The sequence below is a fragment of the Plectropomus leopardus genome, chromosome 4 (assembly GCF_026936395.1).
Source record: "Plectropomus leopardus strain MGB_pleo_1.0 chromosome 4, ASM2693639v1, whole genome shotgun sequence".
Taxonomy (NCBI): domain Eukaryota; kingdom Metazoa; phylum Chordata; class Actinopteri; order Perciformes; family Serranidae; genus Plectropomus; species Plectropomus leopardus.
Window position 1 is genome coordinate 21,324,396 of NC_142179.1, and position 19,387 is coordinate 21,343,782.

At 38.9% G+C, this 19,387-nt stretch overlaps 1 protein-coding gene across 2 annotated transcripts in view; it reads right to left on the reverse strand.

The window, feature by feature from the left end:
• The window catches only part of tpcn1 (two pore segment channel 1), a 53,144-nt gene that overhangs the window by 31,548 nt on the left and 2,209 nt on the right, over positions 1-19,387 (reverse strand). The window contains exons 1-20 of one of the 2 annotated variants that reach the window (XM_042487677.2): positions 17,756-19,163; positions 17,484-17,620; positions 15,151-15,327; positions 14,948-15,061; positions 14,629-14,759; positions 14,092-14,180; positions 12,909-12,943; positions 12,736-12,794; positions 12,438-12,537; positions 12,228-12,344; positions 11,998-12,122; positions 11,866-11,914; positions 11,712-11,775; positions 11,005-11,049; positions 10,862-10,918; positions 10,722-10,775; positions 10,535-10,607; positions 8,792-8,899; positions 8,533-8,694; positions 8,017-8,132 (exon numbers count right to left, since the gene is read on the reverse strand). In XM_042487677.2, coding sequence (XP_042343611.1) covers positions 8,017-8,132; positions 8,533-8,694; positions 8,792-8,899; positions 10,535-10,607; positions 10,722-10,775; positions 10,862-10,918; positions 11,005-11,049; positions 11,712-11,775; positions 11,866-11,914; positions 11,998-12,122; positions 12,228-12,344; positions 12,438-12,537; positions 12,736-12,794; positions 12,909-12,943; positions 14,092-14,180; positions 14,629-14,759; positions 14,948-15,061; positions 15,151-15,327; positions 17,484-17,620; positions 17,756-17,864 — 1,921 coding nt within the window. In that variant the 5' untranslated portion in view covers positions 17,865-19,163. Of the gene's footprint in view, positions 1-8,016; positions 8,133-8,532; positions 8,695-8,791; positions 8,900-10,534; positions 10,608-10,721; positions 10,776-10,861; positions 10,919-11,004; positions 11,050-11,711; positions 11,776-11,865; positions 11,915-11,997; positions 12,123-12,227; positions 12,345-12,437; positions 12,538-12,735; positions 12,795-12,908; positions 12,944-14,091; positions 14,181-14,628; positions 14,760-14,947; positions 15,062-15,150; positions 15,328-17,483; positions 17,621-17,755; positions 19,164-19,387 lie in introns of those variants that run through there. The other variant, XM_042487678.2, reaches the window with a different exon arrangement.

Genomic DNA, 19,387 nt, shown 5'->3' on the forward strand with positions numbered 1-19,387 from the left:
TTTTTTCAACATGCTATATTATGGTGTTTTCGGCCATTTTTGCAACTGTCTATGCTATGGCGTGTCTCGGAACGCTATCTAAGATGGTTTTCAACTGTTTTCAGCTGTTTTTGGGACGTGTCAAATTTTGATATTTTTGCCTTACTATAGCCTTGCATTTTGGGTCATTTTTTCAACATGCTAAATTATGGTGTTTTTGGCCATTTTTGCAACTGTGTATGCTATGGCGTGTCTCGGAACGCTATTTAAGATGGTTTTCAACTGTTTTCAGCTGCTTTTGGGACATGTCAAATTTTGACATTTTTGCCTTACTATAGCCTTGCATTTTGGGTCATTTTTTCAACATGCTAAATTATGGTGTTTTTGGCCATTTTTGCAACTGTCTATGCTATGGCGTGTCTCGGAACACTATTTAAGATGGTTTTCAACTGTTTTCAGCTGTATTTGGGATGTGTCAAATTTTGACATTTTTGCCTTGCTATAGCCTTTGCATTTTGGGTCATTTAAATCGACATGTTACATTATGGTGTTTTCGGCCATTTTTGCAACTGTCTATGCTATGGCGTGTCTCGGAACGCTATCTAAGATGGTTTTCAACTGTTTTCAGCTGTTTTTGGGACGTGTCAAATTTTGATATTTTTGCCTTACTATAGCCTTGCATTTTGGGTAATTTTTTCGACATGATATATTATGGTGTTTTCGGCCATTTTTGCAACTGTCTTTGCTATGGCATGTCCTAGCAAGCTATTTTAGGTGGTTTTCAATTGTTTTCAGCTGTTTTTGGGACGTGTCAAATTTTGACATTTTTGCCTTACTATAGCCTTGCATTTTGGGTCATTTTTTCGACATGCTATATTATGGTGTTTTCTGCCATTTTTGCAACTGTCTTTGCTATGGTATGTCCTAGCAAGCTATTTTAGGTGGTTTTCAACTGTTTTCAGCTGTTTTTGGGACGTGTCAAATTTTGACATTTTTGCCATACTATAGCCTTGCATTTTGGGTCATTTTTTCGACATGCTATATTATGGTGTTTTCGGCCATTTTTGCAACTGTCAATGCTATGGCGTGTCTCGGAACGCTATCTAAGATGGTTTTCAACTGTTTTCAGCTGTTTTTGGGACGTGTCAAATTTTGACATTTTTGCCTTACTATAGCCTTGCATTTTGGGTCATTTTTCAACATGCTAAATTATGGTGTTTTTGGCCATTTTTGCAACTGTGTATGCTATGGCGTGTCTCGGAACGCTATTTAAGATGGTTTTCAACTGTTTTCAGCTGTATTTGGGATGTGTCAAATTTTGACATTTTTGCCATACTATAGCCTTGCATTTTGGGTCATTTCGTCGACATGTTACATTATGGTGTTTTCGGCCATTTTTGCAGCTGTCTATGCTATGGCGTGTCTCGGAACGCTACCTAAGATGGTTTTCAACTGTTTTCAGCTGTTTTTGGGACGTGTCAAATTTTGACATTTTTGCCTTACTATAGCCTTGCATTTTGGGTCATTTTTTCGACATGCTATATTATGGTGTTTTCTGCCATTTTTGCAACTGTCTTTGCTATGGTATGTCCTAGCAAGCTATTTTAGGTGGTTTTCAACTGTTTTCAGCTGTTTTTGGGACGTGTCAAATTTTGACATTTTTGCCATACTATAGCCTTGCATTTTGGGTCATTTTTTCGACATGCTATATTATGGTGTTTTCGGCCATTTTTGCAACTGTCTATGCTATGGCGTGTCTCGGAACGCTATCTAAGATGGTTTTCAACTGTTTTCAGCTGTTTTTGGGACGTGTCAAATTTTGACATTTTTGCCTTACTATAGCCTTGCATTTTGGGTCATTTTTTCAACATGCTAAATTATGGTGTTTATGGCAATTTTTGCAACTTTCTTTGCTATGACGTATCACGGAACGCTATTTGAGATGGTTTTCAGCTGTTTTCAGCTGTTTTTGGAATATGTCAAATTTTGACATTTTTGCCATACTATAGCCTTGCATTTTTGGTCATTTTTTCAACATGCTATATTATGGTGTTTTGGGCCATTTTTGCAACTGTCTATGCTATGGCGTGTCTCGGAACACTATTTAAGATGGTTTTCAACTGTTTTCGGTTGTTTTTGGGACGTGTCAAATTTTGAGCCTTGCATTTTGGGTCATTTTTTCGACATGTTACATTATGGTGTTTTCGGCCATTTTTGCAACTGTCTTTGCTATGGCGTGTCTCGGAACGCTATTTAAGATGGTTTTCAACTGTTTTCAGCTGTTTTTGGGACGTGTCAAATTTTGATATTTTTGCCTTACTATAGCCTTGCATTTTGGGTCATTTTCTCAACATGCTAAATTATGGTGTTTTGGGCCATTTTTGCAACTGTCTATGCTATGGCGTGTCTCGGAACACTATTTAAGATGGTTTTCAACTCTTTTCAGCTGCTTTTGGGACATGTCAAATTTTGACATTTTTGCCTTACTATAGCCTTGCGTTTTGGGTCATTTTTTCGACATGCTACATTATGGTGTTTTTGGCCATTTTTGCAACTGTCTATGCTATGGCGTGTCTCGGAACGCTATTTAAGATGGTTTTCAACTGTTTTCAGCTGTATTTGGGATGTGTCAAATTTTGACATTTTTGCCATACTATAGCCTTGCATTTTGGGTAATTTTTTCGACATGCTATATTATGGTGTTTTTGGCCATTTTTGCAACTGTCTATGCTATGGCGTGTCTCGGAACGCTATTCAAGATGGTTTTCAACTGTTTTCAGCTGTTTTTGGGACATGTCAAATTTTGACATTTTTGCCTTACTATAGCCTTGCATTTTGGGTAATTTTTTCGACATGATATATTATGGTGTTTTCGGCCATTTTTGCAACTGTCTTTGCTATGGCATGTCTTAGCAAGCAATTTTAGGTGGTTTTCAACTGTTTTCAGCTGTTTTTGGACGTGTCAAATTTTGACATTTTTGCCTTACTATAGCCTTGCATTTTGGGTCATTTTTTTGACATGTTACATTATGGTGTTTTTGGCCATTTTTGCAACTGTCTATGCTATGGCGTGTCTCGGAACGCTATCTAAGATGGTTTTCAACTGTTTTCAGCTGTTTTTGGGACGTGTCAAATTTTGACATTTTTGCCTTACTATAGCCTTGCATTTTGGGTCATTTTTTCAACATGCTAAATTATGGTGTTTATGGCAATTTTTGCAACTTTCTTTGCTATGACGTATCACGGAACGCTATTTGAGATGGTTTTCAGCTGTTTTCAGCTGTTTTTGGAATATGTCAAATTTTGACATTTTTGCCATACTATAGCCTTGCATTTTTGGTCATTTTTTCAACATGCTATATTATGGTGTTTTGGGCCATTTTTGCAACTGTCTATGCTATGGCGTGTCTCGGAACACTATTTAAGATGGTTTTCAACTGTTTTCGGTTGTTTTTGGGACGTGTCAAATTTTGACATTTTTGCCTTACTATAGCCTTGCATTTTGGGTCATTTTTTCGACATGCTACATTATGGTGTTTTGGGCCATTTTTGCAAATGTCTATGCTATGGCGTGTCTCGGAACGCTATTTAAGATGGTTTTCAACTGTTTTCAGCTGTTTTTGGGACGTGTCAAATTTTGATATTTTTGCCTTACTATAGCCTTGCATTTTGGGTCATTTTCTCAACATGCTAAATTATGGTGTTTTTGGCCATTTTTGCAACTGTCTATGCTATGGCGTGTCTCGGAACACTATTTAAGATGGTTTTCAACTGTTTTCAGCTGCTTTTGGGACATGTTAAATTTTGACATTTTTGCCATACTATAGCCTTGCATTTTGGGTCATTTTTTCAACATGCTACATTATGGTGTTTTTGGCCATTTTTGCAACTGTGTATGCTATGGCGTGTCTCGGAACGCTATTTAAGATGGTTTTCAACTGTTTTCAGCTGTATTTGGGATGTGTCAAATTTTGACATTTTTGCCATACTATAGCCTTGCATTTTGGGTAATTTTTTCGACATGCTATATTATGGTGTTTTTGGCCATTTTTGCAAATGTCTATGCTATGGCGTGTCTCGGAACGCTATTCAAGATGGTTTTCAGCTGTTTTCAGCTGTTTTTGGGACGTGTCAAATTTTGATATTTTTGCCTTACTATAGCCTTGCATTTTGGGTCATTTTTTCGACATGATATATTATGGTGTTTTCGGCCATTTTTGCAACTGTCTTTGCTATGGCATGTCCTAGCAAGCTATTTTAGGTGGTTTTCAATTGTTTTCAGCTGTTGTTAGGACGTGTCAAATTTTGACATTTTTGCCATACTATAGCCTTGCATTTTGGGTCATTTTTTTGACATGTTACATTATGGTGTTTTCGGCCATTTTTGCAACTGTCTATGCTATGGCGTGTCTCGGAACACTATTTAAGATGGTTTTCAACTGTTTTCAGCTGTTTTTGGGACGTGTCAAATTTTGACATTTTTGCCTTACTATAGCCTTGCATTTTGGGTCATTTTTTCGACATGCTATATTCTGGTGTTTTCCCCCATTTTTGCAACTGTCTTTGCTATGGTATGTCCTAGCAAGCTATTTTAGATGGTTTTCAACTGTGTTCAGCTGTTTTTGGGACGTGTCAAATTTTGACATTTTTGCCATACTATAGCCTTGCATTTTTGGTCATTTTTTCAACATGCTATATTATGGTGTTTTTGGCCATTTTTGCAACTGTCTATGCTATGGCGTGTCTCGGAACACTATTTAAGATGGTTTTCAACCGTTTTCGGTTGTTTTTGGGATGTGTCAAATTTTGACATTTTTGCCTTACTATAGCCTTGCATTTTGGGTCATTTTTTTGACATGCTACATTATGGTGTTTTCGGCCATTTTTGCAACTGTCTACGTTATGGCGCATCTCGGAACGCTATTTAAGATGCTTTTTATCTGTTTCGGCTGTTTTTGGGACGTGTCAAATTTTGACATTATTGCCTTACTATAGCCTTGCATTTTGGGTCATTTTTTTGACATGCTACATTATGGTGTTTATGGCCATTTTTGCAACTGTCTTTGCTATGGTATGTCCTAGCAAGCTATTTTAGGTGGTTTTCAATTTTTTTCAGCTGATTTTGGGACGTGTCAAATTTTGACATTTTTGCCTTACTATAGCCTTGCATTTTGGGTCATTTTTTCGACATGCTACATCATGGTGTTTTCGGCCATTTTTGCAACTGTCTATGCTATGGTGTGTCTCAGAACGCTATTTAAGAGGGTTTTCAACTGTGTTCAGCTGTTTTTTGGACGTGTCAAATTTTGACATTTTTGCCTTACTATAGCCTTGCATTTTGGGTGATTTTTTCAACATGCTATATTATGGTCTCTTGGCCGTTTTCGCAACTGTCTATGCTATGGCGTATCTCGGAACGCTATTTAAGATGTTTTTCAACTGTTTTCAGGTGTTTTTGGGATGTGTCAAGTTTTGACATTTTTGCCTTACTATAGCCTTGCACTTTGGGTCATTTTTTCAACATGCTATATTGTGGTGTTTTTGGACATTTTTGCAACTGTCTCTCCTATGGCGTGTCTCAGAACGCTATTTAAGATGGTTTTCAACTGTTTTCGATTGTTTTTGGGACGTGTCAAATTTTGACATTTTTGCCTTACTATAGCCTTGCATTTTGGGTCATTTTTTCAACATGCTATATTGTGGTGTTTTTGGCCATTTTTGCAACTGTCTATGCTATGGCGTATCTCGGAACACTATTTAAGATGGTTTTCAACTGTGTTCAGCTGTTTTTGGGACGTGTCAAATTTTGACATTTTTGCCTTACTATAGCCTTGCATTTTGGGTCATTTTTTCAACATGCTATATTATGGTGTTTTTGGCTGTTTTCACAACTGTCTTTGCAATGGCGTGTCTTGGCAGGCTATCTTAGGTGGTTTTCAACTGTTTTCAGCTGTTTTTGGGACGTGTCAAATTTTGACATTTTTGCCATACTATAGCCTTGCATTTTTGGTCATTTTTTCGACATGCTATATTATTGTGTTTTTGGCCATTTTTGCAACTGTCAATGCTATGGCATATCTCGGAACGCTATTTAAGATGGTTTTCAACTGTTTTCAATGTTTTTGGGATGTGTCAAGTTTTGACATTTTTGCCTTACTATAGCCTTGCATTTTGGGTCATTTTTTCACCATGCTATATTATGGTGTTTTTGGCCATCGTTGCAACTGTCTATGCTATAGCGTGTCTCGGAACATTATTTAAGATGGTTTTCAACTCTTTTCGATTGTTTTTGGGACGTGTCAAATTTTGACATTCTTGCCTTACTATAGAATTGCATTTTGGGTCATTTTTTTGACGTGCTATATTATGTTCTCTTGGCCGTTTTCGCAACTGTCTATGCTATGGCGTATCTCGGAACGCTATTTAAGATGTTTTTCAACTGTTTTCAGCTGTTTTTGGGATGTGTCAAGTTTTGAAATCGTTTGACATACTATAGCCTTGCATTTTGGGTCATTTTTTCAACATGCTATATTATGGTGTTTTTGGCCATTTTTGCAACTGTCTCTCCTATGGCGTGTCTCAGAACGCTATTTAAGATGGTTTTCAACTGTTTTCGATTGTTTTTGGGACGTGTCAAATTTTGACATTTTTGCCTTACTATAGCCTTGCATTTTGGGTCATTTTTTCGACATGCTATATTGTGGTGTTTTTGGCCATTTTTGCAACTGTCTATGCTATGGCGTATCTCGGAACACTATTTAAGATGGTTTTCAACTGTGTTCAGCTGTTTTTGGGACGTGTCAAATTTTGACATTTTTGCCATACTATAGCCTTGCATTTTGGGTCATTTTTTCAACATGCTATATTATGGTGTTTTTGGCTGTTTTCACAACTGTCTTTGCAATGGCGTGTCTTGGCAGGCTATCTTAGGTGGTTTTCAACTGTTTTCAGCTGTTTTTGGGACGTGTCAAATTTTGACATTTTTGCCATACTATAGCCTTGCATTTTGGGTCATTTTTTCGACATGCTATATTATTGTGTTTTTGGCCATTTTTGCAACTGTCTATGCTATGGCGTATCTCGGAACGCTATTTAAGATGGTTTTCAACTGTTTTCAATGTTTTTGGGACGTGTCAAGTTTTGACATTTTTGCCTTACTATAGCCTTGCATTTTGGGTCATTTTTTCACCATGCTATATTATGGTGTTTTTGGCCATCGTTGCAACTGTCTATGCTATAGCGTGTCTCGGAACACTATTTAAGATGGTTTTCAACTGTTTTCAGCTGTTTTTGGGATGTGTCAAGTTTTGACATTTTGGTTCATTTTTTCAACATGCTATATTATGGTGTTTTTGGCCATTTTTGCAACTGTCTCTCCTATGGCGTGTCTCAGAACGCTATTTAAGATGGTTTTCCACTGTTTTCAGCTGTTTTTGGGACGTGTCAAATTTTGACATTTTTGCCTTACTATAGCCTTGCATTTTGGGCCATTTTTTTGACATGCTATATAATTTTTTTTTTCCATTTTTTGTGCTATGGCCCATCTTGGAACTGTATTCAAGGTGGTTTTGTATTGCTGTCAGCTGTTTTTGGGACGTGTAATTTCTTTTTGACATTTTATATAGCCTTGCTTTTTTGGTCATTTTTTCAACTTGCTATTTTATGGGGTTTTGCGTTGGTTTTGGATGTTTTTTTAACACTGTATGCTATAACATGGTTGTTAATGCTATATTAATATTGATATATATTGATATATATTAATATTGATATTCACAACATTGCCATTTACATCAAAAACAATAACTTACAGTTATAATGTTATACTCTACACAGATAAAAAAAAATAACGTTCTGCAAACATTGGCACGAAGCACTCTGCACTCATTTTTAAAATTATACTTTTTTCATTATTAATAGAACTATTGTTCTTGTTGTGGCTGGTCATTAACGTATATTTGAGTTTGGTCTCTTTATGGGATTTTTCTGTTTTTAATAGAATATTGCTAGCCTTATCCTTTAAAAAAATAGAGGAATTACCAAAGCTGCTGAGGATGTTGTTGAAATTATTGAGATAATAGTAGCCTTCCTCCAACACTGTTTTGTTTCCATGGGTGATGTTGATTAGTCTGTAGGAGTCTGCCACTGTGCTGGTGCTGAGAAAAAACAAATCGGTTGTTTAATAAACAAAAAAAAATGCAGAAGACCAGAGTTCAAGAGGAACCAGACTGCTTTACCAGGTAATATTATTTCTGTCAACTGGTTAACTGACTAATCATTTCAGTTGCACTTGTATATTTTCATATGGTTTGTAAGCAAAGATCTTGATATGTAAAGAAAATGGTAGAAAAATTATCAAATTGTAGGAGAGTAATAAGTACAAAATATTACTCTGAAGTGTATTGTTGTAGTGGCATGAGATTCAAATACTCATGTAAAGTAAAAGTACCTCAAATTTGTACTTAAGTGCAGTAATTAAGTAAATACACTTTGTTATATTCCACCACTGGCCAATATGTACAAAACTGCTTAATAAATTGAATAAGTTTGACTCACTTGCAGCAGTTGGGGTAAACCACATCTGCAAAGAACTCCATCCCAACGATTGCAAATGAGTAATAGAAGATGATTAAGGTCAATCCCAGACTTGCCATCCTGGGGAAGAGCTCAAACATGGTGTCCAACACGTTCCGATACCTCTGCTTTATCTTAAACAACCTGTGGAAGATAACAGAGCAACATTTTAACATAAATCACGATATGAAATATTTGTAGATATACATTATACTCTTAACAGTAAGAAATAGAAGCATACCGTAGCAACTGCAGTGGTCTGAGAACTACAATAAAATAAAATGGTTCCATATCAAAGGCAAGGGCAATCAGGCCGAGGAAGGCAAATACTGTCACAGAGAAGTCAAACCTGGACAGATGAGGACAGGGAGCATTAACACCAAAAACACAGAGCCAGTGTTTGGTACATGCTGAAATAAATTTTAGATGTATTTTCTAATATAGAATATATATTACAATTACTGAAGTTTTAGTTTAGAGTACTGAATCCAAATGTACAGACTCGATAAAGGATGTACCAAATGAAATTTTTTTTTTTTTTGTATTTGAACCCTCTATTAAGGTTTTCAAATGAAGCTTTTTAAAGTGTCCGTCGTAACATTTTTATGTATTTAGGTCAAACAAAATCCAAAATTTAAATAGTTTCTTATTGGACTAAATGAGTTGGCATTTTATATTAAATCAACTTGCTTTCAAGGTCTAGTGTGGGGAATTTAGTGGCATCTAGTGGCTAAGGTAGCAGATTACAGCCGACTAAAACTTCTCCCATGTGCCTAGCATGTAGAACTAAGAAAACCAACAAAAAAACATTAATAGCAAGAGTCAGTGTTTGGTTTGTCTGATTTGGACTGCTGTAGAAATAGGGGGGTGCCATATGGCTTACTCCTAGGACTAGGACCCACTCCATATATGAATATAAACGGCTCATTCTAAGGTAATGAAAACAATTCTTATTTTCTGGTCATTATATGCAAAAGAAAACACACTTACTATATTCCATTTCTGCCAATATATGTCCCCTTAAATCTTACATGCAGAACCTTTAATGTATAGTATAATGTAATTTAGACAGGCGTGTGCTCTGTTTTTGTTTGCAGAAGAGCAAAATGTTTTTCGACCAAAGTGAAAATGTTGTCTTTGAAACTAAACTAAACTCCAACAAACATTGACTGAAGATATTTTGTGAGAAAAAAACATGTTGTGAATTTTGACAATCATTACATCTATCTTTTTTCAACAAATTTTGACTTATGGATTTTACAAAGCTCTGGAGTTACTGGAAATGTTTTGGACCAAACAAGCTTGAAACGATCCCACACAGAAACTGGTCGAATTTAATGCTACAAACTAGGGATGAATGACATTGGCTTGTTTGCCGATATCAATACATCCATTTATTTCTCCCATCTAATTTTAGTGACCATCTAGGCCCCTCTGTAGTCTAATAATCATATTATGCATACTCTTATCATGATAACCCACCAGCAGATGGTGACATAAAATACAACTCTTTTCAGTGTATGATTTGTACATGTTCACTACAAAAATAAATAAATGAACAGAAAATGAAATGAAATCAGCCTATTGGTCGATTCTGATATTTCATTTAAAAGCCAATATCGACCAATACCAATGACATGGTAATATTATCGTGTATCCCTACCACACGCAGTATAATACTAACAATATTGGTGTAGCCTAATCTTAATCTGCTGCAAAGCCCTTAGCCCATATGGGGCGCACACCCTACCAGATGAGCTGGAGGCTGCCCCAGCAATACTGGGTTTAAAGAAAAATGAATAGACATGCAAACAAAAGCTACACATTATTCGTACAATCATTCGTACATTGACTTAGAAATTTGAATGTCGATGTCATAAATTAAGCTTTGAACTATTCGATACAACCCTGTATACAAGTCTGAAGTTTTGGAGTCAGTACTCTTTCAATACATCAATGACCCAGTATCCATGTTATTACTCACAGATTCCACCCAGAGCTGAAATAAGCCATTGGCCCCAAACCAGTTATTTTCAATAACACCTCTACACCATAGACTAAAAGTGAAAGGACAGAGGGAGAGTTAATATTCGTATGAGTGCATATAAACAACTTAAATTCTTGACACCCTCTATGACCAATTTCATAGCATATGATGGTTTTCTACTCACTGGTCAGGAAAACAATGTAACTCCAAGGGACAAATCTGGACCAGGAAAATCCACCTGCATGAGAACAGGAAGTTAAGAAATCTGTCATGCAAAACACTTCCCTCAGTCACACACGTTTATGTCATCAGGAAAGATCTTACTATTCAGTGTATACGTCTCCACGAGGATCCACACACCGTTGATGGCCACAACCGCATCTGCAGCCACAAAAAAAGGTTAAAAAAGTTTACGATGCGAGACTTTGCCTTGGTATCTCAGGGAGAATGTAAATGGTTTCACTTACACATGGCATACTGGAAGGCCTTTGACTTCACAAGCAGGTTGATGCCTATTAAACAAGAGAAAAAAACGTGCTGAGAACAAAGACTTCAGAGACAGGTTTGTTTAGGCCAAAGCTCCTCCAAAGGTAAGTTAGATTTAAGACTTTTTAATGCCACAATTTTACAAAAAACAAAATTATGAACTGGCATTAATTACTTACAGCTTGGGCCCATTTTATTGTAACATTAATTTTTTTCTATCTCATGGCGGAGGCAAGGTTAGAACAGAACTGGTGTTCTCTGAGGCGATTCAGGGTCATTTTGTTTTTCTCACTGTGTGATTTCACTGCCTTGATTCCCACCATGCCAAGTTTGAAAAATTTTTGCATACACATATACATGTTGAAAGTACACCCAGCCTCTTATGCAGTGCTGTGTACTGGTTTCAGCCATGCTGCAAAATCTTGGTTACAAAGACAGTTTTCAATGAATCTGCACCTCTTCATGTCTTCCAGGACACAGGGAGAGCTAGCTTTCAGACAGCTGTGAAACAGATATGAGTGTTTTTGGTTCTGCTATCCTGATCTGTGTCACATTAATGCAAGAGGTATCGAGTTTTTTTTTTTAATAGATGTTATCAATCAGTGTTATCAGCTTTTTAATTAATTAACTGAATGCCAGGGGAGGCCTGTTAGTCTGAACAAGAAAAGAAGGGAAAAAGAGAACTTGCCCTTGAAAATGAGGAAGGTTGTTTGTGGTAAGTCATCAAACCAATATTCTCCACTTCGTCTTGCCTAAACACACACATATGCAGTATTTTTACATTAAAAGGAACCAAATTAGAGTGAAATATAACTGTACAGTACAAATGCAAGACTGCTTACCTTCCATTTAAGACCAGTCACTTCATAGAATTTATAGAAGTCCTGTAGACTGAAGCACAGCAAACAGAAAATGTAACAATGCGATACAGTGCAGAAGGATTTTAAATGAAAAGGTGTGTGTCGGGCAGTAACCTGAGCATCGGAGCCCCTGAGGTGTTAAGAGCTTTATAAGTAAGGAAGCGGTCCCTTGCAGACATCCGAGGTCTGTAAAATCGCATCAGACCATCAAACTGTTTCAGCGACACGCCCATCGGCCTCTGGAGAGGAAACAACATCAGCACAGACACAAAGTAGACGCTGTGAGTGCTTCATATAAGATGAATAATTTGTACCAAAAATTAGACATAACCCTGAGGTCATACCTGCCGGCTAACTAACAGCTGAAAGGCGTGATCAATAGCAGAGCGTTTGTGAAGTAAAAGTGATTTAAACTTCATCTTCTCAACGTCATTAAACGTGTCAAACACCACAGCGAGGAGCTTGAGGGAACAGAGAAGTGAAGCTGATGAGCGATCATGTTTATTTCAATAGCAATGAAATGTTCAAAGTGGTGGAGACAAGGCTATTTGTACCAGGTTCATGATGAAGTAGAGCTCTATGGAGAGGTAAACAATGAAGAAAACACAGGACCAGCGGTTCTTGGAGTACGATGGCATCATCACATCAGGGAAACTATAAGAAAGAAGGAAGCAGGAGATACACAAGTCATGCGATAAAAACCAAAAATTGTAGAATCGGCCTAAGCATGTGGTGAAGGGAAAAAAAACTACATTTGTGAGGGGCTCTAAAAGTGGGAAGTACTGCTGCTTGCATGCCGTGTGTGTACACATGAAACGGAAAACAGAACAGTACATGCACTGCTGTACTTACTTTGCTGTGGTCAGCAGCACAAACAGACTGACGAGGCTGTTCTCCAGAGTGCTGAAGTACTGCGGTGAGAGAGGACAGGAATCAGGAAATGTGACCACTACAGACACAAAAAAATCCCCCAAAACTTACATAACTCACACAAACTAATGACCGGCACAGAAGAGTCAACATACCGGATCAGCAGTGTTTGGAGAGAAGAGGCAGAAACCTGGGACAAGATAACAAGATAGTCAAGCACTGAGAGTACCAAAAAAACCCTGCTCCTTTCAAAGACAGATGATTGAACCTGAACTATTTTTTAATTTTCATTAAAGAGGGCAGAGGAAGAAGTAGCCTTTAAAACATATTTTATCCACCTAAAAAATGTATATTTGTTTATGTGTGCATGTGTGTGGGCATGGGCAGCACAGTGGTGTCGTGGTTAGCACTGTTGCCTCACAGCAAGAGGTTTCCTGGTTCAATACCAGGTTGGGACAAGGTTGGGCAGGTCAGGTTGATTGGTGACTCTAAATTGCCTGTAGGTGTGACTGTGAGCATGAAAGGTTGCCTCTTGTCTTACAGCTTTACCCTTAATGTCCGACAGCAATTTCCAACGGAAAAGTGAAGCCGCCGCATTGCCGTCTTCAAAATCAGACTGCTGGTCTATCACTGCCTCTATCAGTCACTTTGTTTGTGTTATTGTGGCACTGTCATTTAAAGTGATTTCATTAGATTCACCAAAGACACACAATAACACAAAATAACTAAGTGATTGTGGCAGCTGCAGAGAAGCGTCTCATGTGTTCAGGGATGTTAAATCGCTGTTTTCTCAGTGAAGTATGGTGGCTTTGACGAGAGCATAAATGAGTCACTGAAGCCGTTAACAGCTTCCCTGTTGGAATGGGCTTTCTGACAGCAAGGTAAAGCAGTGAAATACTCTCAATGTAGTGTACACGTAATCTGGTTTAGATTTTTTTGTGGGATTTATTCTAGGTGGCTGAAACAATCTTGTTGGGGCACTGGTGGCTGAGTGGATAAAGCAGGCGCCCCAAAATCAGTGTCCTTGACACAGCAGCCTTGGGTTTGACTCCCGCTCAAGGCCCTTTGCAGCATGTCATCACCACTCTCTTGCCCCCTTTCACACTATTGATCTGTCCTATCTAATAAAGGCTAAAATGACAAAAAAAATAAATCTGTTTTGTTGTAGCCCACAGCAGTACATTGCTTAGCTTCAGCACTTCTCCAAACTCAGAGCATGCCGACCGATATCTACTGTAGGTGATACACCGACTATGGATTAGTACCTCATAAAAACCCCAATTCAAAAAATGTGAACTTTCCCTTTTATTATAGATTAAAAATAATAAGCATTCTTACCCAAGATAGCAAATATAACCATGAAGAAGAGCAGCAGCAGGAGGATGTCAATAAAAGGTGGGAGGGACTGGAAGATCTGACGTAAGTTTCTGATTGGAGGAAAGAAATCTTGTCAGGGATGACTGCGTTTAACAGTTAAATCACTGGCTTTATGTTCCAAAGAGTGGGATAAAATACTACAAAAGGGGACAATAACTTTGAAGAGACCAAAAAAATCCAGATGCTTGCCACTCTTAGACACTGTCAAAGACATCTTGATGGCTCAAACGGAGCACAAATCTTAATGCCTGCCAGATTTTGTCTGGCTTTGCAAGCTTACCAAGAAGCATAACTGTTTTTTGTTCATATGAGAAGAATTATGTTTTGGAGACTGAAAGGGCTCTGAATAATCTTTCTTTTATACTCTCTGGTGTCTTTCATTATACAAAGAGGATAGGGTTAAGACTGTCGTGAAATCTTTTAAAATTGAGGAGGCTGACATATCTATTTGGCTATGGATTTGTGTGAATCTGTATGTTTGTTTAGGTCATTATGTACCTGCGCACAGCACCACAGTATCGACAGTCCACCAAGAATATTGGTCTGAGAGCTCTGGTCACTCTCACATGAGACGTCTGTCTGATCAGAACCACTATGGCTTCTACGAACTGTAGCAGCAACACGCACGTCTGAACAAGAAGAAGAGACACCATTAGCAATGTGCAGGAACAGAAGCTGGATCCCAGCCTATAACATCGGGCCTGTGGACAGCAGGGTGACAGCCTTCCCTCAGTGGACCAAAACCTACAAGAGTGAGCAACCAGCATGCTGAAGTGACTGTTATGCCATAAGAAAGTATCCATCATGGATCAGTTACCTTCACCATGGTCCTCTTGTGTCGTATGAAGATGTCGAAGCCTAACCAGCGGAGTTTCATGCAAAGCTCAAATGCCACCATAACCAAAGCCAGCAGCTCCAGAGTGGCATGAACCTGCAGAGGCATCAAATACGCAGGTGCTTTTACAGGAACCTGTATGTGTAAGCTTACATAAGCTTGTATTTGTGCATAGGTTTACTCACATAAACGTCCAGGCGCAGTGAGGGCACAGCGGGAGCTTCACACAGCGACAGCATCATCAGCAGCAGGCCTGTCAGCAGCTCCATCATGTAGAACAGGTGGTTGTGTGCAAACAGGTACGCTGCCAGCGCCTTTGGGTTTCGAGGGTGCGTGAAGAACTTATCATTGTTCTCTCCCTCCTGTACATGAAATTAAAAGCACATATACAAACCACACAATGTAAGCCTTCTTTTATTGAGAGCCTTAGCACTAACTGGTGCGAGAACCCTTGTGATGAAAGAAATCATTATTATTTATGCCAATTAACTGCATTTTTGATAGCTTGAAAACTCACAAAATTGTGCAAACACATCAGAACTGGTGAAAAAAATGTTTTTATGCTTGTGCATGACCATTTGGCTTGATTGCACCCACCGTAAAATTTCTATAAGGTAGCAACCATGGTACGTTTCTCCTAGATAAATGAAAATTGGGAGGCGCATGTACTGTAATACCCCAAGACTTGAAAAACAACTAATGGAGTCATATCCCAAACCTAAGACCAAGTAAGTAATTTTTTTTGCAGTTTTAGTGTATTTTGGTACATTTCACGGCTGTACTATAGCACACTCCCCCTAAAGAATGAATAACATCACCTTCAAATTTGGTCAGTACTATCTTTGTAACTCAATGATGGAAAGTTGTTTAAGTTTTTGTGGAACGCTGTTGTCATGGTGTGGTGGTCATTTTTCATGCACTAACATGAAACAGGAAATTCCTGTCGCTTCAATGCATATTGTCTAATCTGGCCCAAATGTTTAACACTTAATAAGAGTCTTGGCCTGAGGACATTTACATGCCAACATTGAGTCAAAGTAATCTGGCCACCTACTGGCGGCAGGAAGTAGGTTTTGTGTGACAAACATAATTCAGTTTACAAAAAATGTACATTGTGTAGCCTACACTTGATATACAGCAACAAAATGTGTGTTTGGTGGGCAGTCTTCTAGCTTTGCATGGTGGACACAGTACAAAGATTGCAATACCTCAATTCCAGTGCCACACACTTTAAGAAGGAAATAACATCTACACTCCTCATTCCTGCAATCTGACAATCACGGAAATGCATGACCATGTCAACAATCGCCCTGCTAGTACCTTTGACCTGCCAGAAGGTGCAAGGGCCTGTTTATCGCTGTTTGCAGCTTTACTGGATTTACTGGATTTCAGCTAATGCAATGACTGTCGCACCACTATGGAGCAGTAACTGTGGTCTAAGAAACATAATGCATTAGCATAAATTAAAAATGACATACTGACGCAGTGACAAATTTTCTTGTACTGAATGTAAAAAATAATAATTAGAAGTTACCATATGGTGTTACCGCAAAAAGTAACCAAATGCGAGTTATCCTTTCACAATGCTCATGTGTGCTCAAGTGTGGTAAATGTTTTCTATCAACAAAATTGTAGCTTCTCTTAAAAGTACCCTGTGGAATTTCTGACTACTACTGGTGCTATAGAGCAATCATTTCACAAGCAAGTCCCTGTTTTCTTTTCATCGTGTACACACACATTGAGGGACGTACACAAGTATATGACGGCAGCAAAAATATTTCTACTGCCAGATCCACGCAACGCCACTGATCACCAGTTGGTAAAAGTAATGTGCAAAGACATGCACCAAAAAAAGGCAGCAAAGAAGTGCTTGCAAGTATTAATATAAACAAAACCTAATTTATAGTATTTCGAAAAACTCAGAAATTCATGCAAGACATTATCAGGTCTTAAGGATACACGTGATGCATACTGGTAAGAAAATGTGAATGTTGAAAGATAACCTTAAACTGTTAGATAACCCTAACCCTAACCCCAACACCTTTACCATCATTACACATGAATTGTACAAATAAACGTTCTTGTATTAATTGTGAGCAGATCAGTTATCAACCAAGAAATTCCATATTTGTGCGTCCCGACTTTCATCCATCCATCCATTTTCTACTGCTTATCCGGGGTCAGGTCGCGGGGACAGCAGCCTTAGCATGGAAGCCCAGACTTCCCTCTCCCCGGCCACTTCGTCCAACTCTTCCCGGGGGATCCCGAGGCGTTCCCAGGCCAGCTGGGAGACATACTCCCTACTTTCATTTTTATTTTAAAGTACCTCATATCTTATCTGATTTATTACTTCCAGCAGCTGTTCATGGCGTAAACATCGACTCAATGACAGAGCACAAAGTTTAACCCTCTCTACAGTGTGGAGGGTGTAATAAAAAACCAATATATGACCTTGTGGACTCAGCTGCCCTGTACACTCAGTTAATAACAAATACCATAATCCACTGCTTTTGTGTACCTGCAGGTAGATGGCCGCCTCCTGGTAGTTCATCTCCCAGCTTTGACGTAAGGACACATTTTGGGCTCTGTGGTTTTGTGGCCCAGGTGTGGAGATCACAGCATTGCTCACTATGTCATAATTGCCTCCTCCTCCATCTGTAAGAATACATGGTATTGTCAGTGTACTGATACAGTGCCTATGTGGAAAAGAACAACTAACTGCATGACTAGTTGTGTTTTAATATGTCTATATACAGGTCACAGTCACACACATAGCGGTTATGGGCCTACCAGTGCAGTCTAGTTCTATCTGGAGGGCATAGGAGGAGATCACTACTGGACCCCCATTGTGGATCTGTTCATCATGGGAACCAGCCGCCTGTCTGCATATGCACTCCATTAATCAGTCTGGATTGTTTTGTGTCCCAGCTGTGTGAATGAGTCAAGATCCCTGAAGTCCACAGCACAATTGTGTGTGTAAGTGTGTCATTCACGGTGCTCTGGTCTTGGTCCAGCATCCACACACATCTGGAGATACAGATGGCCAAACATTCCACTCGGGCCTGATGCAAACTCCAGAAACAGAGTCCGGATGCAAGTCCTTACAGATCCAGAAACATTCAGGCTGAACTGGGGGATCAAAGTGACACTGGAGACAGAGCACCATTCAAAACTCCTGACAATGCTTATGAGGCTCAGTACTTCTTTGACAATCGGATGTGTCTTTTGGCAAGAAGTGTCTCTTACAGATGCCCTGATGAGAGATTCTTAAACACTTGCACGCATTAGCCTCCTGGCTTTGCCGCAGAGTTTGTTCTTTGAACCTTGTCCGTACAAAAGTTGCGTGTTTGCACTGATGTCACATTGTCTACAGTGACGCCTTCCTACCACAGACATGAGACAGACAGTTAAACCACAGGAGGAATTAATCCTGCGTGACACGACAAAGAGCAACTAACTTCAAAAGACAGGGAAGCCATCTAGATATCTAATAACAATGAAAAAGCAATAAGCCACTGAAGGACAAAACACAAACACAGATAGTGCAGTTTTAAGAAACAATTAGTCTTCCAATTAACTCAAAAGTACAACTGAAAAAGATGAAATCCAGGTTATCTCTAAGTATTTTCTAACAGCTTCAAATTACAGATCAACACAGGATCCCTCATACATATAAATCAGCATCTTTCTTGAATAGGCAATCTCTCTGTGTATCTCTCAGCAGCTGCATAGTTCAGTCTATCTGGATGCTCTTCCCACGTTCTATACATCACATGTTTCTGCTTCAGGCATGACTCCTTGGAATAAAACAACGTGGAGACCATATGAGTCTCTGAGATGCAGTCACAGACTGTTTCCATCCACCGTGACAGCAGCAGATTGATCTGAAGTGCGAAGATCAAATTCCAGTCCAGCGGCAGCCTGGCTGTTATCCTGACAGAAGCACACCCCGTGTCTGCCGTGTGTCACTCCAACCCTTCATTTGTTTGAGAACAATAACATGTTCGGAGCTCTCCGTCAAAAACACGGCGGGGTCAGGCTCACAGAAACACAAACAGGATCATGACCGTTTCTCCCAGGAAAAATAAAATCTAGTTTTGTGGTGATCTAAAGGTTCCTGACCACCAGCAGTAAAGCCGAACACCACACTCTTATCCAAGCATGTGATTTGTCGCTGAGGTGATACAAAGCAGCTGTCTTTCTCAGTGTCAAGGTTCAAACTCCCTCTCTTTCCAGAAAGCTCCAACAGCAATCAGCAAGAACAGTGTGATACTTCCCCCATGTCCACCACTCCCAAGTATCCTGAGGAAAAAAACTCCTCTCCTCTTCCTGTTCACCTCCAGAGCCAGACAAAATGATCCAGTACGCTAACACACACAGAAACACTTACACACCGGCTGCAGACATTCAAACACACAACAC